Raw genomic sequence first — 23,720 nt, forward strand, 5'->3', positions numbered from 1 at the left:
ATTCTATATTTTTAAGATATTATGGAATCTTTTCTTCTCTATCTTTTTGTAATTATTGTTGCTAGATTAGAAACTACTTCACAAAAACAGGAATTTTTGCCAGTTTTGTTCACCACTAGATCCTCAGCACCTGGAAAAGAGCCTGACCCATTGTTGTGTGCAGTAAATATTTACTCAATGAATTTAGACTACAAAAGCTATTGATATCCTTTTTAACTTCACCATTTGTAGTATTTAGGTTAATTCTATTTGATTTTCCATGTATGTCATCTATAAATGTAATAATTTTACATGCCTAATGTTTTCTTTTGCCCAATTGTTTAGCTAGTCTCTCCGGTACAATGTAAAACATTATTGGTAACAACAGACCTCTTTGTTGTGTCCTGACTTTAGTAATGTTACCTATTAAGCATGCTGCTTGACTTGTAAGGGGTGACATACACACACAGCGTGTTAAGGAAACATCCATCAGTTCCTATTTCACTGAAAAAAGTATTTACTAAATTCAGCAACTCTTCCTAATAAAAAATATAATCAATTCTAAAATGCAAATATTATATGTCTAAAATTTATACCGAGAGATATCAGCTTTAGATATCGGGATATTAGAGATATGAGGTTAAATAACAGGAAAAAATAGTTTAAAGCAGTTCAATGTGCTTGCCACTGGAAAGCAAACATAAGAGGTATGGAGGGGGACTATTTTTAAATATAATCTTTTCTACACTAGCTGAGTTTTATTTTAATTACATGCAGTATTGTTTGATTACAGTTAATTAAAAATCAAAAATACATGTATATAACACCTGAGTCACTTAATCCAAGAATATGAAAATATTCTGACTAAGCCACTATGATCATCTGCAGTCAGCAGTATTTTTCAGTCAAGACAGTTAATTAATGGATATCAAGATCATAGATGAACACAGTAATTTTATAATGAAAACCCTAATTGGTCTCTGTCCTACAGGAAATAAAATTATACCTTTCATATCCGTATTATCTTGCCTTCTGACGCACTCACAGCTCACTCAGTCTATTCCATGGCTGAACAAGAAGTCCCTCTGTCCCTAAAATGGCCAACAGGGAGGAACGCCCTCCTGCTCTTCTGATCAGTAAGGCTCAGGAGGATGTGCGTTAGCCCTCTAGCCATCTGTTGGGTTTGAAAATATTTATGTTCTGTTTTTATTTTGGGAACAAAGTCTAATGCCGATATGAGGTATAACTTAAGAGTATTCACGGGAGGAGGAAATGTGACTTTCCATCTAGCTGATGCTAAATATGACCTAAATTACTGGGCACGAGGAAGGCCTAAAATGTATGTTAAATCCATGTACTTGATCACCTCAAACAAAGAAAACACATCCCTTCCTTCTTTTTCAACCATACTGCAGCTTGACCTTTTGTGGCTTCCTTTTCCTTCCAGGTTATTATTTCCATCTAAATCTAATTTCATAGTGGCCACAAGAGCGCCTGGGAGAAAGGACACAAGGTACAGCTTGACCTGGGCCCAACCTCTGCGGCGATAGCTCTGGTTCTCTTTGCACTCCAGGCTTCTGAAGCGTGGGCAAGTGAAACAGACCGCAGATTCAAACCCCCACAAATGTCAGGCAGATGTGGATGTAGCTACTGAGTAAAGAATGCTCTTCATTATTTCATAAGAATGTGCTCACTGGCGTACAGGATGGAAAGAGATCCCAAATATAAACTAGGTAGAAAGATGGTCACACTTACATATTGACCACACACTTGCTCTTAGAACCGAGTCAGTATTTTGTTAAACTCAAGCAGTCCTGGCTGGTGTGCTCAGTGGTTAGAGTACCCACCCTTCTCCCCGCCCAAGATTCTCAGGTTCGATTTCTGGTCAAGGAATAGAATTGCAGGTTCCTCGATTGCAGGTTCAATCCTCAGCCCTAGTCAGGGCGCCTGCAGGAGGCAAACAATCGATGTGTCTCTCTCAGATCAATGTTTCTCTCTCTCCCCCTCACTTCCACTCTCTCTGAAAAATCAATGGAAAAAATATCCTTGGATGAGAATTAACCAAAACCAAAACCAAAAAACTGTCAAGCAGCCCTGGCCAGGCCCATGTGAAAGAACAAGGGCCCCAGGCCTAGCTCCCTGGCTGAAGCCGAGCTGATGAGCCACACACTTATGTGAGTGAGCCATCTTGAGAGCTGATCTTCCGATCTCAGGCGAGTCACTACAACTCAGGATAAAGAGCAGAGAGCAGTCCCTGCCTAGTCCTGTCCAAACTGCAGACTCGTGAGCAAAGAGTGACTGTTGTCTTCTGTCAGTCACATCTCAGGGTCTACGGTGGCCACAGGTGCTGCTTCTCCTTCGATGGAGGGCGTGGTCCTCAATGTCGGCAGAGAGCCTCTCCACCAGGAGGCCTGTCTTCTCAGACAGCCACAGCCACAGCCACTGTGTGACTGACACAGAAATGTAAGACGCGGCCATTTGGCTAAATGAGCACCACTCTGATGGGCCACAAACTCTCCAGAATGCCTAGTGGGGCTGGCTGAGGTTTGGCCTGCAGTGCAATCTGGCTTGTCCCTCTTTCTTTTTCTTTTTTTAAAATATATTTTTTAAATATATTTTATTGATTTTTTTTTTTTACAGAGAGGAAGGGAGAGAGGTAGATAGTTAGAAACATCAATGAGAGAGAAACATTGATCAGCTGCCTCCTGCACACCCCCTACTGGGGATGTGCCCGCAACCAAGGTACATGCCCTTGACCGGAATTGAACCTGGGACCCTTCAGTCCGCAGGCCGGCATTCTATCCACTGAGCCAAACCGGTCAGGGCTGGCTTGTTCCTCTTTCGAATCCTGCTTCTGCCAACACCCTTCCACAGGTGTTAATGCACCTGGCATTACCATCCTATCTCTGCCTGCTTCTAGAAAACACATTATACAGCCACCGATAAACAGAACAACAGGCCAGCAAAACTCACATCTGGGATTCAGAACCACTCACGTCTGTGACAGCTTGCAAGTAAGGTGGCAGCCAGCCAACCAGATACCAAGTGTCGTCAATAAAAGGGGTGGAAAAGCCCTGGCCTGTCTGGCTGTGGACAGAGCGCTGGCCTGTGGACGGAAGGGTCTCTGGTTCGCTTCTGGGGAAGGGCATTTACCGCCGTGGCAGGATCAATCCCCAGGGTGCGTGTGGGAGGCAACCAACTGATGTGTCTCTCTCACTTCAATGTCTCTCTCTCTCTCTCTCTCTCTCTCTCTCTCTCTCTCTCTCTCTCTCTCTTTCTCCCACCGCCTCCCTTCCCCTCTCTCTAAAAATCAATGGAAAAATATCCTCAGGCGAGGGTTAACAAAAAAAAAAAACAACACAAAAAGGAGAAGGGAAATTCAGGCGAAACATTAATTCTAATCTTGAAAATCAATGAAAACAGTGAAAGAGAAATGTTTAGAAGAGATAAAATCTCTACATTATCAATGTAAAAACATTACTCAAGTTTCTTCTGAACCTAAATATGAATCATACCAATCATCCAATTATCATTCACTGAAGTTTCTAAAATCAGTAATTTTCCTTGTCACAAATCAGAAGCAAATTACATTTGGCTCAAAAGGAACAGTATTATTTTAAAACTCTCAGTCAAATATTTATACTGATACATTTTTTCCTATAGCATTAAGGATAAAAAAGCATTCCAAAACAATGACCATGTTGAAAGGGCAATATTCTGTGGGTCGTTCTTACTTTAATACTTCATCAGACTGTCAGGACCAGAGAGTGATTATCATAAATATTATGCCTGGAATAGAAAATGTGGATATAACAAAACTGGAGTCTTCTGAAATTACTTTAAAATATATTTGTGAGCAGTTATTTTATCTAGGCACTCCTGTCTTCATTGAAATCAACGTGTTTCAAAAATGTATACTTATTCACCTGACTTTTCTTTGGTAAATCCAATTTCCTATTCCAAAGTTAACACAACTCTTGAAAACAAACAGTTCAAGCTGCCTCCTCCACGTGACAGGCATATTCACACTGATACTGTTATGTCCATCATATAAATGCTATACGAAATGTAGATTAGCCAGAAAAATACGATTTTTCTGTAAGAAAGCCCTCACTAGTCCTAGCCAGTTTGGCTCAGTGGATAGAGCATCAGCTTGCAGACCGAAGGGTCCCAGGTTCAATTCTGGTCAAGGGCATGTACCTCGGTGGCAGGCTCCTCCCTGGCCCCAGCCCTGGTCAGGGCATTCAGGAGGCAACCAATCGATGTGTTTCTCTCACATCGATGTTTCTCTGTCTTTCCCTCTCTCTTCCACTCTCCCTAAAAATCAATGGAAAAATATCCTCGGGTGAGGATGAACAACAACAACACAAAGCCCTCAGAGGAGGCCAATGGGTGTCCTGTATATCGAAAAACTGATCTCACCCAAAGAGCCGCCTGGCCTTTGCCCTCAGACAACGGGAGGTGTTCCCGAGGCTCCTGGAATATCATGCCAGACAGAAGTATCTTTGTTTTGCTGGGGACTTGGCCACCAAGCCGCCTAACAATGTGATTTATGAGAGATGTAATTAACATGGGACATGTAGTATCTGTTTTACTTCTGAAACTAAAGGTACCATCCCCACCTCGGGGAAGGGCTAGAGACTAATGGTCAGTCATGCAGGCCATATGCTGAGACTCCCCAGGACTCGGGAAAACAAAAGCTCAGTGTGCTTCCTGTTGGCAGCACTCCACGCCCCCGTCACACATGATGCGCCCGGTGCTTCTCCCCGTGCGTTTGGTGCTTCTCCTGGGCTCTGCCCCGTGTGCTGCTCCTCCTGCCTGGGTCCACCTGCACCCTTTCCACCAACAGACTCGCTCTAAGAACAGCTTTCAGTGAGTGCTGTGAGACCCTGCAAGTTATCGAAACTGAGGTGGTTTTGGGAACCACCCAAATCTGCAATTGGTGTCAGATGTAAGGGTGGTCTTTTGGAATTGTTCCCGCTATTTCTGAAGTTGGCCCCAAATCCTCACAGTCACTGAAATATCAACTGCACTGTAATCAGTGACTGTCTCTATGGAACATAATTTCAATATGGTGCAAAGCCTGAGTTCACCTATAGCTAACAAATTTTAACTATAATGTTATCTATTCTTTAGTAATTTCAGAACATAATAAAATTACCTCCTCCACTAGCAGTATGAAAAATTACAATTCTGAAATGGGACTCCAGCCTGGGAGAGACTGAGGGCGGTTTTTTATTAGCTTCATGCCACAAGGTATTTCTATCTCACTGTAAAAGTGCAATGGCTTTACATACACTAAGAGGACAACTGCCAAATCACGCCACAAATCCAAACTGAAAGAGATGGAATCAGCCCAAAGCCCTGGTGGAGGCCCAGCGCATACCTATCCTTCATAAAATTCTTAGGGGATAAGGGATGAAAAACTCTTCAGAACTGAATTCTGTGAATTTCCCCAACAAATTCTATTAAAATAGGTTGGATCCATTTCCTATAATGTATCAGTACAATTTACCCTAGAGTTAAACATTATATATAAAATGTTAACATTAAGTAGATGAGTTAATAAAAACTGCAATCACAAACCTTGAATATGGAACAAATTCCACTGGGGGAAAATGGGAGTTACGAAGAAATCCATGAATAAGTGAACTGTTTTTAGTTTTGTGTTTGTTTTATTTTTGAACTAGGGTAAGGAGAGATTACTTCAAAAAACACATTCCACCCTAAGAATTTGTTCAAGTCAGTACTTAACTTTAAAACAAACACAGGAAAGCACACACACACCAGGAAGTCCCATGAAACCAGCTTAATTTGCCTTCAGAGATTCTGTTCAACGAAAAGCTGGTGTGCCTGCGCCCTACAGTCTTAGTCTAATCTGAAATCTGGACATTTCCACATGAATTAACTATGCCAGAAAAGAAGTAAAAGTATGCATGAAAAATATGAAAACGTAACTTGACAATGTCTGTTCATTAGTTATTTTATCCTATTTAGATTCTCTACTTTTAAATATAATTTCAATCTCACAACTCTTTAGTACTCCACATATTTTAGTCCTCCACTTTATCGTACACATTCTTATTTTAAGTTATCTAAATCCATTATGGAATGAGGTGAGAAGGAAAGAGATGACTAAGTAAAGAACTTGACTATGAGAAAATAAAAGCCAGTGGACACTATTCAACAGTAACTGATGCAACCAATTTTGAAATTTAAGTATAATTTAGCCTAAATTCCAGATAACAACAACTGTTCCTAAAATATGATTTGACTAGTAGCCCTGTACACGAATCCATGCGCCAGTAGCTCGCTGCCCCCCTCCAGTAGCTCTCCGCCCGCTGCCCTGCCCTCCTGTAGCTCCCCCCACCCTTCGCCCCCCCCCCCCCCACATAGCTTGCAGCCCTGCGCCCTCCTGTAGCTCTCCGCCGACTGCTTGTAGCTCACTGCCCCACCCTCCTGCTGATCTGATCCGGTCGTTACGCCGTCAGTCGTTACGCGGTCAGTCATTACGCTCACGGCGCAACAACCATTTGCATATTACATCTTTATTATATAGGATGATGAGAGTACTACACTGCAACCTATAAATCCACACCCAGTAAGGAAACCTTGCAACAACCATAACGCTCCAGGTCTAGTAAAGAAAACCTCCAGAGAGAAATAATAAAATACATCCACTGAGCACAACAGGAAAATACTAGTCTATAACTCCAGAACTTAAAATCTAATGGAGAAAATAAGGCAAATATAAAAATAAATAAGGTGATAAGGAATATTATCCTATATTGAACAAAGCATAAATTACCAGTGATCTTATACAAATTGTTCACCTTAGCTCATCTCATTACTGTGTACCATATTCAGGGATGTGATGTGCCTTGGAGAGGCAAAACAATTAAAACCATCGCAGAATAAAAACTTTGACTGATGAGAAACTTATCTTAGTCCTCAATAAATCTGGTATAAATAGACGTCTGCCTCCAGACATCACGAGGCAATGAAAGAACATCTTACTCACCTGTGTACATAATGCAGCTGATGAACTGAGTCAATTGCTATCACCATCTCAGCCAAGTAAAATCGAGCCATGTCTTCAGGCAATCTATCTTCAAATTTGCTGAGCAGAGTAAGCAAATCCCCACCAACATAATAATCCATAACTAGATACTTGGAAAGAAACAATAAAATGTACTCAATACATTTTTAAAAGGGTGAAAAGGAGTATATTTAATGTAACCCAAGGTCAAACAGCACTAAGTAAAAGACTTTTGTTGTCAACTAACAAAAAGCTACATAAGATTATCATCAGCAGTCATTACAAAACTTGTAAATGTCATAAAGCAGTAAAATACATTTTTAAAAACTGGGGCAGGGAACAACATAGGATTACTGTTGTTTTATTGTTGTATTTTGCAAAGTAACAACATCATGACCTACAACAATACACCATAGTTTTACCAACATTTCATTGAAGAATGAACATTTTAATTCTCCAAAGTGGATTTCAAAAACTCAGAATATATTACAGTTCTTTATGTTGAATAAATTCATCTTCATCATCACTACATTTTCCTTATTTCATTTTGGAGCAGTAACAACTTCATTATAATGAGCAGCTGGATAAGCATTTGAAAACCAATAAAGAATACAGTAATTCTCACGATACCTATGTTTCTCTTCTCATTTCTCATCGTGCACAAATATCAGAATGGACCTTTCTAGGGTACATATAAACAAAAGCCAACTAATTTTAGATATGGACTTTTATGAGTTTGTGTCTGATACTGAGATTTATAATAAGATAGATATATTATAGGCACAGAGCACAGAGATCCTGAAAACTCTTAGAATTTCTTAAGTGACAAGACAAAGATGTCTTTTATCTATATATATATAAAAGCCTAAGTGACCATTTGATGGATAGCTATGATGAGCACTGACCACCAGGGGGCAGACGCTCAATGCACAGGCATGGAAACATGGAACAGACGAATGAATCTCAGAGGGAGGGGGGGGGCAGGAAGAGATTAACCAAAGATCTTATATGTATACTAGAGGCCCGGTGCATGGATTCGTGCACCAGTTGGGTCCCTCAGCCTGGCCTGCAGCGATCAGGCTGAAATTGGCAGTCAGACATCCCCCAAGGGGTCCCAGATTGTGAGAGGGCGCAGGCCAGGCCAAGGAACCCCACCGGTGCATGAATCTGTGCACCGGCCTCTAGTTATTGATAACAAGCCCCTTTCAACTATATCAGAGTTGATGTTAATGAGGCAACTTGTAGAAAGCTCCTAGGTAACCTAAGGATGGGAGCTGGATGCCAGGGAAACCAACCAAGATGAGAGAGTTGGAACTTCCAGTCCCGCCCACCCCTAGACCCCAAGAAATGGGCTGGAGTAGAGGTTGAATCAATCATGATGGATCCATTATTCAAACAAACATGCCTGTGTAAGGAAGCCTTCATAAAAATCCAAAAGGATGGGGTTTGGAGAGCTTCCAGGTTGGCCAACAAGTGGAGGTGCTGAGAGCAGTGCACGCTCAGAGAGGGCATGGAAGCTCTGTGTCCCTCTCCTCATCCCTGGCCCTAAGCATCTCTTTCACCTGAGTTCTGTGAGCTGCTCTAGCAAATTAATTGATCCCACAGAGATTCGAAAGCTAAGCTTGTCAATACATTGCAAATTAATCTAAATGAAGGTTAGGTGCAAGTTCTCAATTGCCGTTAAGTGGGTTTTTAACTATTAACATTTCCTTTTCGTTTGCACCAAGTCCCCAAAATCAATGCTAGAACTATAGTTTGAGTTCAAAAGATCTATCTGCTGCAAACCTGTGGAGGAATGAAGATCTCACGTCTTTTTATCTGTGTGGGAATGAAGATCTCACTTCTTTCTACTTTTGACACATGGGAAGTAAATACAGCAACTTGACATTGTGTTTGAGTCAAGCAAGATTGGCTGTCAAAATGAGTTCACCATAGTATAAGTTTTCCATGTAAGTGCTGCTTTGCCTTGTAATTTAGGTTAAATATATTTTAAAAACATATGAAGTCTACAGAAAAAGCTATTTTCCAAAGCGATTCGGAATTTCACAATAATGGTTGAGGATGGGTTTTTTGGTTTAAAAATATTTCAACCTTGGTCCTTTGTTCAAAATATTGCAATAATATGTTACCACTACAAAACCACTGAACAGCTCTATGGTATAGCAGGTCAGGATATTCAGCTTTGATTTCTGACAAAAATTCATGAAAACGATAACACTTGTGTCCACGAGACTTAATGAAGTTCAACGTTGATACTACTGGTTCAATAACACATGACAGGTTAAAATATTTGCTGCAAACCACCTGCTGATTAATAAGTCAACATTAGGTGCTTACAGCACCTAATATTTAACGATTTGTGTATATGTCCAACTAAGCCTCTTTCTGCTTCACACATATGTCACCACTCTCCATTGTAACACATCTCAGCAGATTCCAATTCAGTTTGTGCCAGATGAGTGTTTTCTGAACGTCTTTGAAAATGCTATTGACTATAATTGTACCACACAAACTACTCATACAGGCTAATTTCTCAGTTACTTCAAACTCAGCATTGACTCTTCAAATAACAAGAACTGAGCAGAATCAGTAACATCTTTCAACGCAAAGAGCCAAAGAAAACCACTCAAAATCCTTTCCCTGGTTTTACAATCAACCATTGATGTTGCTCCCCATTTCCTCAATTCTTGAGCAACTGTTCTCACCAAAAGGCTAAGAGTCTTAGACAAGTTAATTTTCTGTGGACACATTTCTTTGGCTGCTGCAGTCAGACATGATTTAATTATCTCAACATTGGTGGATGGCTTTCCTGCTTGGCTAACAAATGAGCCACTCAAAGAACTTCCTACAGTTGCAGCCTCATTTCATTTTTTATTTTTGTAAAGTAATTCTGCTATGATAAGATATTCTGTTTTAAATTTTCTAACTTTACTGACTGCTGTTCTCCTGTGTTAGGAATGTTGGAATGAGTGCTCAGTGTGTAAACATTTTTATTTGCTTCTATTAGTATAGTTGTAGTGTAGTTGCATAATAAACAACATGCTGTCATTTAACTTGTTAACAAAATAATCCACACTCTACTGTGGTTTAAATGAATGATATTTGAGGTCTATCATTTTCTTCTCCTTAATTTGCCATAATCCATGTGCACTATTAACAAAAACAATGACACAATACAGCAATATATATAGCACTTCCAAAGCTGTCAAGTTATAACTGTCACTGCAATTTGTAATCTGCTGAGCAGCAGTGCAAAGCAATGGCAATAACACACACAGTATGTTTCCCTGTCACAGCGTCAGTCTCTGTCACACTAGTCAACTCGGCCACTGTAGTGCAAAAGCAGCCGTAGACAATACATAAACCAACAGCATGGCTGTTTTCCAATAAAACTTCATGGCCACTGAAATTCAAATTTTATATAATATTCACAAGTCACAAAATACTCCTCTTTTGATTTTTTTCAACTATTTAAAAATATAAAAACAATTCTTAGCTTGCAGGCTATACAAAAAATGGGTGGTGGGCCAGATTTGAGCTGCAGGCCATAGTTTGCCGAAATCTTATTTATAAGAACTCCCAGATATGTAGTGCTATTTGCACTCAGAAGCACCAGACTCATTAAATGAATCACATGATAATTCAAAGCTAACACGTTCTTGTCCCCCTGTTTCTCCAAATCAATTCATCAAGTACCAACCACTGAATCCCACAAATCAGACCTGGCAAACTGGGAGTCATTCTGACTCCTCTCCTCCACTGACTTCCACTCCAACACATCGATGAGAGAGAAAAACATTGAAAGGTGTCTCCTGTGCACACCCAGGCTGGGGAATCCACAACCCGAGTATGTGCCCTTACCAGAACTGAACCCACAACCTTTTGGTGTAGGTGATGATGCCCAACCAACGGAGCCACCTGGCCAGAGCTCTTTCTCTAGTTTTGCTCCTGAAAAATCCATCCCCCACACCGCTGCCAGGATGGTCTATGTAAAATATAAAACTGTATCACACTCCCCTTAAAACCCAATTTGAAATTAGAATAAAATCTGAATTCCTCAGCATGATCCACACTCTGGAAGCCTCATTTCATATCTTTCTCCCTTCATTGCTGTCCTCTAATCACACTAGCCTTCCTCTCATCTTTCAAACCCTCGTCCTTTCAGACACCAACCTCACAGAAACAGAAATCAGACTCATGGCTACCAGAGGTGGGAAGCCGGGGAGAGGGGACTGCAGGAAGGTACAGACTTCAGTTATAAGATAAATAAGTCCTAGGATATAATGCTAACACTGCTCTAGGATACATAAGAAAGTTGTTAGGAGAGGAAGTCCTAAGAACTGTCAACAGAGGAGAATTTTCCCCCTTTTTCTTTTCTTTTTGTTGTATCTACATGAGAAGACAGGCACTAGCTGAACCTACTGTGGTAATCAGTTCACAATATATGTAAGTCAAACCATCACGCGGTAGGCCGTAAACTGAGTCGGTGATATATGTCAATTACGTCCCAATAAAACTGGAAAAATGATTCTTACTAGGTTGTTGTCATCCTGGAAAGCATAATGCAAAGTTGTAATCCATTTATTGTCTCCATTCACTAACACGTCCCTTTCTTCACGAAAACATGCCGTCTGAAAAGGAGAAAATGTATTTTAGATAGAGGACACGTTACGTAAAACTAGCAAATAGACTATGCAAACATTCGCTCAATGTATTTATTATACTTGCTATTCTGGAAAAAGAGTACATCCAGTATTATATGACTTTCAACAAGTCAACCAGAAATTAGGCTCCTGGAGGAGTACACTTCAAATACCGTTAAGAGTTCAAAGAATCAGGAAGCACACAGAATCATTTAACACTCATGGTCCAACCTACCATCTAGATAATATACAAAACATTTTGCCACATTTACTTCTGATCTTTTTATTTTTAAGGAAATAAGACACAAGTTGTAGCCTTCTTACTACTATCGGATTCTCCCCCTTTCCTCCCCTGACATAATAAATAATCTGAAGTTAGCATATACTAGTAGCATTCCTATCATATGCTTTGACCACATGTCTGTGACTAAAAATAATAGAAGGGTTTTGTATTTTGAAAATTTCCATGAATGATATAATTTTTATCTACTCTTTTGCAACTGGATCACTTTTTACTCAATCATGACTTATTTTCCTTTTAATTGCTATGATATTCCTGTTTGAATACTCCAAAATGTATGCAACCCTCCTCATCATGAAAACATAGGTTATTTCTTATTTTATATTATTACAATGTTGCAATGAACATATTTGTACACGTGTACAAGTTTATCTCGGTTATACATTTAAAAATAGAAATGCTAGATAGAAGCATTTTCAACTGCAACCACATAAAACCAATTTTCTTTTCTAAGTGGTGTACCAATTACTACCCTCACCCCACTATATGAAATCTACCCTTTTCCCCACATCCCCAACTGTACTTGGCATTATTAGACTTTTAAGTATATGTCAATATGGTAGGTGTGAAATATCTCATTGTTCTTTTAATTAATTTATTCCTACTTATAAGTACAAATAAATAACTTTACATATGCTTACTGAACACCTGAGCTTTCTCTGAACTGTTCACTCCCTTTGCCCATTTTCTCTAATGAACTGTCTTTTCTTATTGACTTGTACACGTTTTTATTTTTTCTGAGAATATCTCCATATTATAAAGGTAAAGTAGAAACTGAAAGTCCCCATGAGTCAAGCCCCCTTACTTTCATTATCCACTTGTGTCCAGAGGTTACCATACAAATTGTGTTGAATATCTTCTCAGAAAATTTCTGTGCATACATAAGCTTACACACATACCATACCCAATTCATGTGGAATCCCATATCCCCTATCTTTCCTTTACAAATGAGATCACAGTACTCTGTAAGCTGTTTTGTTAAGTAACAATATATCTAAATACCTTTCCATTAGAGACCTAATATTTCTTAATGGTTGTACCATATCCCATACACATTGAAAAATCATCATATAGTACTCTACATATAGGTGCTTCATAATTTATTTAGCACAAGGTAAATTCAACAGCAAAGACATACAAAACAATTAACATTACCTACTTTACCCTAATTAGGTACCCTGATTTTTAATATGTATTTACATAAATTTTATTTGATCAAGTAGAATTTTCAAAGGCATGTATTAATTAGTATCACCAGAGAAAATATTAAAAGCAATCTATATATATAAAAGCCTAATAAGCAGTGTCCCCTCGGGAGTTTGACCAGGAGTTCAATTGCTCGCTATGATGTAGGCTGACCACCAGGGGGAGGCGTGGAATGAAGGAAGGCCCTGGCCAGGGGCCGGCAGCCGGGGAGGGAGGCCCTGATTGCCAACCAGGCCTAGGGACCCTACCCGTGCACAAATTTCATGCACCGGGCCTCTAGTTAAAGATTAAACCCAATACATGGGCAGTTTTACCCTTTAATTGGATTATTAAAATCTACATTATGCTTTGGTTCATTTTAGGGAAAAAATGGAATCACTTGGCATGCTCACCACTAAGTTCTGTTTCAGAATTTAACTGCCGTGAAGTTGTGGTTTGCTGCTAACCTTTTAGAGATGGTAAAGGCTGCCAGGGGCTAGGAGACACCTTTCTCCTGACTTTATTTTATTATGACTGCTATCTGGAATTTTCAAGACATTCCAGCTAGAATCTAATAAACATTTGATTGATGACTCCAAACTAAATAAAGCTCCAAAGACTTTTTGTCAACAAAACAAATTAAACTTCAGTAGATTCTAATCTATTCTAAACTGTTTCATGAAAAAAAATTAATATAAAATATAAAGAAACTATTTATATAGTTTAATATAAAAGTTGGATATAAAATTTTAAACATATACAAGAACAATACAATAGCTACCTCCCCTCAATGTACCTATCAATAAACTTCAACAATTATTTTATTGCTCAATCTTGTTTCATCTTACTACCAACTTCCCTCCATGCACATATGTGCATGCCCATGTGTACAAATTTTTCAGCAAATCCCAGACATCAGTTGACTTTATCCATAAACATTCAGGATGAAACTACTCCTATCAGTGCCTCAGACACTGAGTTTAGATGTGAAATGCAGTCTCTTTTTTTGCTTCAATATGTCACATTGTCCTTAGTTGTCACAACTGGGGCGAAGGGTGTTAATGCTACTGGCATCCAGTGGGAAGGGGCCAGGATGCTGCCACACATCCTACAATGCATAGGACAGTCCCACAAGGAATTATTTGGCACCAACTATCACAAGTGCCCTTGTTGAGAAACCCTGTCCTTGGTCAATATTAACCAAACCATGATGCATACCATGAGGTTCATAAAATTGTCCCAAGGATTCAACATGGTTAAAGGCTGTAAAAATCTCTACTTCAATTACCCTTTAAAAAACACAAAACTGGATTAAAAAATATATATCCCCCTTAAAAACAGAACATTTAAGTCTCTAAGAATGCAATGACCAGTAGGAGGGGTTACTGGAGATCACATGACTTCTTCAGATCCTATCACTCAGTTTCTATTTAACCAAACATTCTGCTGGGGACAGTGATGGGTTTGACAGATTTGCAGTTTTATAATTTTAATATTCAGTTATATATTGTTCAAATTTTATCCTTAATGGGCTATTGGTTAAAGAGAAAGAGCAATAGGAATACCTATGGTAAAACAGAAGTTAATGTGGACAAGATAAAAAGAATAATAATTCTGCAAAACTGTCACATGATTCTCTTCCCTAGATCCATAGGTACACATTCATAGAGCAACATTCTTCTACATTCCTATACAGTACATCCAATTACCTGAATACTTAGAAATCATTTCTTGTTAAAACAAGAAAATCCACTCGTGATTATATGTACTTTGGCTTCTCGTCTATTAATAATAAAGACTTGTATCTCCTATACAATATTAACACAGAGAAATTCTTTCAAATAATAACTGAATTATTCCAATATTCGAGAGGAGAAAAGTCAAAATTTTCATTTTAAAAAAATATATAAACAAGTGGTATTAAAAATTGCAAAATGCAAGAATTCCAATATCAGGTCCTTTTTAAATATTTTTATTGATTTTTTAGAGTGAGGAAGGGAGAGATATAGAGAGACAGAAACATCAAGAGAGAGAAACATTGATTGGCTGCCTCCTAAGCAACCCCTCCCCCGCCGCCCTCCCTCCCGGGTAATAGGGATTGAGCTGGCAACCCGGGCATGTGCCCTGACTATGAATCGAATTGGTGACCTCCTGGTTCTTGGGTCGGCGCTCATCCACTGAGCCACACCAGCCAGGCATCCAATATCAGGTCTTATACACCAAGACATCAATTTACTTTTAAATCTCCAATATATATTTGATGGCTGAACCAAACATGAGATGTCACTTTTTAACTTATTTGTCAAAAAAATGTTTTTTCAAGAAAAAGAAATCGCCCTAACTGGTTTGGCTTAGTGGATAGAGCGTCGGCCTGCGGACTGAAGGGTCTCAGGTTCGATTCCGGTCAAGGGCATGTACCTTGGTTGCAAGCACATCCCCAGTAGGGGGTGTGCAGGAGGCAGCTGATTGATATTTCTAACTCTCTATCCCTCTCCCTTCCTCTGTAAAAAAATCAATAAAATTTATTTTTTTTAAAAAAGAAAGAAATCATTTGATAACATCTAAAATTGGCAAATGATCGCTTCTCGGCCTTTTGGCTAAGATCAAGTGTAGTAAAATTGGCAAATGAGGGAGAAAACAAACATGTTTTCATACTGAGTGCAAAGATATACTGATACAATATTTTTAGAAGACAATTTAGCAATAGCTACTAGAGATTAATGTGTACCTGTCCCCCAAACCCAAGAGGCTTCACTACTGAGGAGTTTAATCCAGGGAGTGGATAAATTCTAGGGTCAGCACAACATGAAAATCCTTTAGTGTAAAAATTATTTTTAAATCGCTTCAACCTCAGTCTACACAAACTGGAGTACCCCAGGATAGTCAATGGCAACAACTCTGATTAACATCATTCCCTTTGACTTTCATTTCACATTGCATATACTCTGAGATGGCACAATGCACTCCTGTCATCACAGAGTAAGTGCTGTTCCACAGGACCCCAAGGTCCCTATTGGTCCACCTTCTTCTCTCTGCCTTTCAGAGCCTTGTCATGTTTGTTTTATAATTAATGTGCAGAGTCTTTAGCTACTTAATGGAAAGGACAGGGTGAAGAATTTCCATGCCATCTTGCCTCAGACACAGGATATATTAGTGCTTTACAATTCAAGAAAATAATATTTAATTTTCAACTGTCCCTTGTTTTATCTACAACTTTGCCACTTCTTCCAATCAGCAATGAAAGCTAACAGTTATCCTCCCTTTTCACAGTTCTTCCCCAGCACATCCAACTTCATCAAAATAAGCACAGCCCTGGCCGGTGGGGCTCAGCTGGTTGGCGTGCCATCCTGTACACAAAAAGGTTTCAGGTTCGATCCCCAGTCGGGGTGTGTAGAAGGCAGCCGATAGACATTTCTCTCACATCAATTTCTCCCTCTCTCTCTCTCTCTCTCTCTCTCTCTCTCTCTCTCTCTCTCTCTCTCTCTCTCCCTCCCTCCCTCCCTCCCTCCTTCCCTCCTTCTCCTTTCTCTCTAAAAAATCATTAAGCATATTAAGCATATCCTCACATAAGGATTAAAAAATAAAGTACAAATTATAACTCATTTTTTTAGAAGTTCTAACTCTGAAACACTAAATTGACTACAATGATGATTTCTGTGAAATGATTACAACATAATTATTTACTACTAGAGGCCTGGTGCATGAAATTCATGCACGAGGGGGGTGGGGGTGTCCCTCATCCCAGCCTGCACCCTCTCTAATCTGGGACCCCTCAAGGGATGTTCAACTGCCCATTTACAGGGATCGGGCCATGGGGGTGTGGCCAGCCTGGGTGAGGGGCTGATGGCTGTTTGCAGGCTGGCCAAGCCCCCCAGCGGGGACCCTCACCCCATGGGGATGTGGACAGCCTGGGTGAGGGGCTGATGGCTGTTTGCAGGCTGGCCACACCCCCTGGCAACCAAAGCTCCCAGCCCCTAGTTTTTTACTTTTTTCAGCGCCTCCTTGAGTAGAGGCCAGGGCCGGCTGGAAGCAGGTATCTGGGATTTATTTATCTTCTATAATTGAAACTTTGTAGCCTTGAGCAGAGGCCAGGGCCGGCCAGGGCGGGTGGGAAGCTTGGCTTCCTCCATCACCCAGGGCAACCCAAGCCTCCTGCTCACTCCAGCACCATGGCCACTGCCATCTTTGTTGGGTTAATTTGCATACTCGCTCCTGATTGGCTGGTGGTTGTAGCGAAGTGATGGTCAATTTGCAAGTTTCTCTTTTATTAGTGTAGATCCTAATATATAAAAACCCTGGGTCCATCACATCCACAACGACCGGAGGCTTGACCAACCGGAAGTCAGTCCTGGGTTGCCGTGGCGACCCAGCACTGACTGCTATGGCTGCAGGCACGGTGACCCAGCACTGACTGCTGAGGGGGCTTTGAATCATGCCTGGAGAGAGGCCTGAAGAGAGAAGCAGGGTCTGATCCCTAGCCTCTGTGGCAACTGTTGATCAGCACTTGCCTCTCTCTTTCTCTCCAGGCCTGGCCAGCAGCCGCACCTCTATTTCTCTCCAGGCCTCCACCAGGCCTGCTGATCAGCCCTGCCTTTCTGATCAGGCCCCATTGATAGGCCCAGAGATGCTGACTGGCATAGAAACCGACCAATCAGAACCAAATCTGGGTGAAGTGTGAGGAGCCAATGGCTGCCTAGGAGGCAAAGCTTTTGATGCTGACTGGCATAGAAATCGACCAATCAGAACCAAATTGGCAACAAAGGAGGGCAGTTGGGGGTGAGATCAGGCCTCAGCGGAGGGCAGTTGGGGGCGAGATCAGGCTGGCAGGGGAGGGCCATTGGGGGCAAGATCAGGCCAGCAGGGGAGGGCAGTTGGGGGCAACCAGGCTGGCAGGGGAAGGCAGTTTGAGGCGAGATCAGGCCGGCAGGGGAGGGCAGTTGGGGGCAACCAGGCCGGCAGGGTAGAGTAGTTGGGGGCGAGATCAGGCCGGCAGGGGAGGGCAGTTGGGAGCAACCAGGCCAGCAGGGAAGGGTAGTTGGGGGCGAGATCAGGCCAGCAGGGGAAGGCAGTTGGGGGCAACCAGGCTGGCAAGGGAGGGCAGTTAGGTGTGATCAGGCAGGCAGAGGCAGTTGGGGACGAGATCAGGCCAGCAGAGGAGAGAGTTGGGGGTGAGATCAGGCCGGCAGGGGAGGGCAGTTAGGGGCAATCAGGCAGGCAGTCAGAGGGGTTAGGGGCAATCAGGCAGGCAGGCAGAGGCAGTTAGGGGCGATCAGGCAGGCAGGCAGGTGAGTGGTTAGGAACCAGGGGTCCCAGATTGCGAGAGGGATGTCCGACTGCCGGTTTAGGCCTGATCCAACAGGGAGTCAGGCATCCCCCAAGAGGTCCCCAATTGGAGAGGGTGCAGGCTAGGCTGAGGGAACCCCCCCTTTTGCATGAATTTTGTGCACTGGGCCACTAGTCCATATTATAAAAGCCCAGTGGCCCTAACACTGTAACGACCAAAGACCAGTCACCAGGAGGCTGCGTGTGCAGCGAGGCACATGCAGGTGGCTGGGGCTGCGTGCGCGGCGAGGCAGGCACGGGTGGGCGGGGACTTGACTCTGGGTCCCGCGGCATGGCAGGACTTGACTCTGGGTCTCGCAGCATGCGGGATTTGGGGGAGTCCCGCGGCACAGCGGGGTCTGGGGTCCCAGGTCTCGCACAATTTCCCGCGGGTCTGGGTCTCAAGCGATTTCACGCTCTGGGTCACTAGTCCTATATAATAAAGATGTAATATGCAAATTGACTGTCACTCCAACACACAAGATGGCCGCCCCCATGTGGTCAAAGATGGCCGCCACAAGATGGCTGGTAGGGGAGGGCAGTTGTGGGTGATCAGGCCGGCAGGGAAGGGCAGTTGGGAGGGACCAGGCCTGAAAGGGAGGGCAGTTGGGGGCAATCAGGCCTTCAAGGGAGGACAGTTGGGGCGGGGGGGGGGGGGACCCAGGCCTGCAGGGCAGGGCAGTTAGGGGTGACCGGGCTGGCAGAGGAGGACAGTTGGGAGCAACCAGGCCTGCAGGGGAGGGCAGTTGGGGGGGGGGACCCAGGCCTGCAGGGGAGGGCAGTTGGGGGCAACCAGGCCAGCAGGGGAGGGCAGTTGGGGGGACCAGACCGGCAGGGGAGGGCAGTTGGGGCAATTGGGCCGGCAGGGGAGCAGTTAGGCGTTGATCAGGCTGGCAGGGGAGTGGTTAGGGGGTGATAAGGCAGGCAGGCAGGCGAGCAGTTGGGAGCCAGCAATCCTGGATTGTGAGAGGGATGTCCAACTACCCTCGAGGGGTCCCAGATTGGAGAGGGTGCAGGCTGGGCTGAGGTATACACACACACACACACACACACACACACACACACACACACACACGCATGAATTTCATGCACCAGGCCTCTAGTTTCTTAATAATAAGACTTGTTGCTCCACTTGCTGGCTATGCTGTCAGCTCCTGCAGGGTTTGCCTCACCTGCATTGTATTTCACTTGTGCAGTTTTTTGAAGTAGGTGCACAGGACAAAAAACTGAAAGCAGAAACTTGCCAAAAATTTAATGATTAATTCTAGGTAATGGGATGCTAGTGATTAATTTCTTCTTTGTGTTTGTCATATTTTTCAAATTTTCCATAAGAAATAATGAAGTATTTACTTTCACTACCACCATATCTAACATCATGGGAATGTTTTTTTGCTTTTTCCTATGTCTGTTCTTTTTCAGATTGCTTCATGTACTGGTAGATAAAGAAAGACTTCTAAGGGCTAATTTATCATTATCCTCTTATAAATTGTACTAACCTCCAGGGCTATAACTTTGCAAGCTCAGTGTATGACCCTTCCACAAGTTAAATACTGAGATACTCCCATACCAGTAAGCTCTGCTTCCCTGAGACCTGAGTGCCCTGCCCCATCCAGAACCTGACACCAAATTCATGTGTCATGTCAGTTCTGACCATCCATAGCAACTATTAGACAGTTTAACATCACTCTAATCAATCTTTCCCTGAAATCCTGCACCAACATAAGAACACTGACCATTCTTACAAGAGCAGGTTTTAAAGAAAATGAATTCAACTGCATGACCAGCAATAAACAGAATTCTTAGAGGGCATGTTCAAAGCTTCTGCTGACTTTTGCTTGGAGCAGAATACAGACAAATACAGAATGGTAGAAACAAGGTATGACAAACTTCAAATCAATCATTACTGAATTTTCTATAAGGGAAACTCCACAGTATTTCTTCCTACACAGAAATTCTTTTACACATTTCCTTTGAACATAAATGTGTACACACCACATCAACAAGGGTTTCCACTTGGTTTTTAGACAATATTAAATTAGCACAAATGATAACTTTTATCATAACTGTATCACAATTGTGAACTATTGAATTTGTCTCTTATGGCCTTAAAATATATCATCATAGATAAAATGTTATTAAGTGATATTTAAGGATTGACTGGCTCTCTATAATTTTATATCTCCTCTTAAGTATTTCTAAGATTTTATTTAAATATTCCAAAAATTAGAACCTTACCTCTGCTCTTTTCAGCATTTCCCATTTATTCAGTATTTTCATGGCAAATACCTTATCTGCATTTTTTAGTTTCACTACAGCAACCTAGAAAAGGAAATACAACTTTTAAAATGCAACAAATAATACTTTTTTAGTCATCCATTTTCCTCTTTCCTCTCTGTAAAAAAAATAAATACCAAAATTATCAATGATTTCCATGCAGTTCAAATTCTAAGATCCTAAATCAAATAACATTGTCAGTTGAAAAAGTTAATGAAAAGTGCCAAACAAATAACTGTATTATGAACACTGTGTCAGTTGGTGATTTTACATTACATCCTCCTTTTCGAGTTTTCTGTCCTGGAATTTAAATTCAACTGTACTATCACTAAGAAATTGACCAAAATATACAAGATGAAATACTAGTGCTTATTAAATATTATATGCCAAATTCCAACACAATTCTCAAATGCCTGCTGTCAAAACAAATCTATTTTATGGGGAATCACGCAACATGAAATAAACTGCAAATGACATTAATTTTCACACCACATGTTTTTATACTCTACTAGAGGCCCGGTGCACAAATTTCGTGCACGGGGGAGGAGGGGAGGGCACAGCCTGGCCTGCACCCTCTCTAATCCGGGACCGCTTGGGGGATGTCTGACTGTGGGATCGGGCCTAAACCAGCAGTTGGACATCCTTTTCACAATCTGGGACCGCTGACTCCTAACCGCTCATCTACCTGCCGGCCTGATCCCCCTAACTGCTCTCCCCTGCCAGCCTAATTCCTAACTGCTCTCCCCTGCCGGCCTCATCCCCCTAACTGCTCTTCCCTGCTGGCCTAATTGCCCCAACTGCCTCTGCCTCGGCTCCACCACCATGGCTTTGTCCAGAAGGACATCCGGTCTAATTAGCATATACCCTTTTATTAGTATAGATACCACAACCCCTAACTAACCCCCCCCTCTCTCACACACACACACACACACACACCCCAAAGATCAATTAAGCCTAACAGCTCTACAAACTGTAGACTCTACACATTCCTTTTCAACAAACAACAGAAGAGCTATTTCACTATTTTGTATTTTAGTTATGATCAAAAAACTGTCAAACTGGCACTCTACCTCCCGGGAGCATGCCCACGACTTACCCTTTCCCTCCCTCCCCCCCTCCCTGACCCAGGCATGTTGCCATTAGCTTCCTCATTCCCAAGCAATAAGGGCCCTTCCTTTACTTCTGTACCTTGTTTCCGAAGCCCATTTCTTCTGGGAATTACTTTTTCTACCTCTGTCATCTACCCAATAAATGTTCTCTTACAAAAACAAACACACAAAACAACAAAAACTGTCAAATACAAATAAATAAGTCCGCATTTTCACCCTCAACAAACTGATTACATTTCTGCTGCTACTCCTCTGCTTCATCTGACCAGATACTCCAGGGCCCTTCAGGGGAGCTAAAGGGCTGAGGATGAACCACAGGAGAGACAAAGGCTGTTTCCAGTGACCGGGGCTGAGGAAGGGGGAGGCACACAGGACCTAATATGCTGACAGAGAGAACAAATGTTATACGCGTATCTTCAAAGGGATATTTCCAAGGATGGAGAATAGGTTTAAACTCCAGGTGCCAAATTTTATTTTTCAGGTGCCAAATTTGTAAAAATCTTAATAGCAAATGTACATATCAGGGGCATTTAATACATTTATATCTGTATCAGATGGCAATAAAAGTAATATGACCATATAATTAAAGTCAGTGTATATTATATGATATACACTAGAACATTTCTTGGTAATTATCATAAATGGTTATAATACTGTGATTATAGCTTTTCATCAATTAAAATGATGGGAAGAAAGAGGAAATATCGCAATTTCAAATAAAATAACTTTAGTATTTAGTCATATCTGGTCATAGCTACAGACATAAGGGTTTTAGTTAAATTAATCTCCTAGTGGGTTCATGCTTTTCTAAATGGGGCTGTACAAGACACAGAAGCAACCTAAATGTCCATCGATGGATGATTGGGTAAAGAAAATGAGTATACATATATACAATGAAAGATTATTCAGCCATAAAAAAGGCAGAAAATCTTGCTTTTGTGACAGCGTGGATGAACCTAAAGAATATTATGCTAATTGAAATAAGCCAGACACAGAAATACAAATACTGTAAGATCTCACTTACATGTGGCATCTAAAAAAGTTGAACTCATAGAAAGAGACAGAATAGTGGCTCCCAGGGGCTGAGTGTTGGGGCAATGAGGAAATAAATGTTGGCCTGCGGGGATTGGGCCGAAACCGGCCCGGTGCACACAAGTGGGGTCCCTCGGCCTGGCCTGCAGGGATCGGGCTGAATCTGTGCACCGGGTCTCCAACATCCCCCAGGGGGTCCCAGATTACGAGAGGGCGCACGCAGGCAGTTAGGGGGGTCAGGCTGTCAGGCCGAGAGACCACACTGGTGCACAAATCTGTGCACCGAGCCTCTAGTTGTTATTATATACTTGAAAGTTGCTGAGAAAATCTTAAATGCTCTCACCACACACACACACAAGATAATTACGTGAGGGGATGGAAGTGTTAACTCTGTTATGGTTACCATTTCACAGTATATACGAGTATCAAATCATCACTTTGTACACCTTAGTATTGCACAATGTTACATGTCAATTATTTTCAATAAAAATGGAAAAAATGAAGGGGGATGGAATAAAGAGCGAGGAAAATTTGAGAAACACGGTTTCCCCAAGGTCTCTGAGAGGCTGACAACACAAGGTGGCTATTCTGGAGTCAAATGTGGCACAGCAGGGAGTGCAAATGGTCAGAAGGACGGAGCCTGAGCTGGACCAGCCTGCGCCTCGCTAGGAAGAGACCCAGTGGCCATCACTCATTGTGATGAGGGAATCCTGACCTCAGCTGTGAGAAAAGCACGCCCAGCACTATGACTCGCCAATTCCCGATGCCTGTGAGCATGTGCGCATCTGATGGCAACTACTGCGAGGAGGAGGAGTCTTTACCAACGCGTGTATGTG

The 23,720-nt window shown here is 41.9% G+C and overlaps 1 protein-coding gene across 1 annotated transcript in view; it reads right to left on the reverse strand.

Moving 5' to 3' along the window:
* The window catches only part of CDC42BPA (CDC42 binding protein kinase alpha), a 194,134-nt gene that overhangs the window by 114,857 nt on the left and 55,557 nt on the right, over positions 1 to 23,720 (reverse strand). Inside the window, exons 3-5 of the mRNA XM_079763756.1 lie at positions 20,705 to 20,788; positions 11,554 to 11,649; positions 7,001 to 7,149 (exon numbers count right to left, since the gene is read on the reverse strand). Of these exons, the coding sequence (XP_079619882.1) occupies positions 7,001 to 7,149; positions 11,554 to 11,649; positions 20,705 to 20,788 (329 nt within the window). The remainder of the gene's footprint in view (positions 1 to 7,000; positions 7,150 to 11,553; positions 11,650 to 20,704; positions 20,789 to 23,720) is intronic.

The sequence above is a fragment of the Cnephaeus nilssonii genome, assembly GCF_951640355.1.
Source record: "Cnephaeus nilssonii genome assembly, chromosome: 23".
NCBI classification, from domain to species: domain Eukaryota; kingdom Metazoa; phylum Chordata; class Mammalia; order Chiroptera; family Vespertilionidae; genus Cnephaeus; species Cnephaeus nilssonii.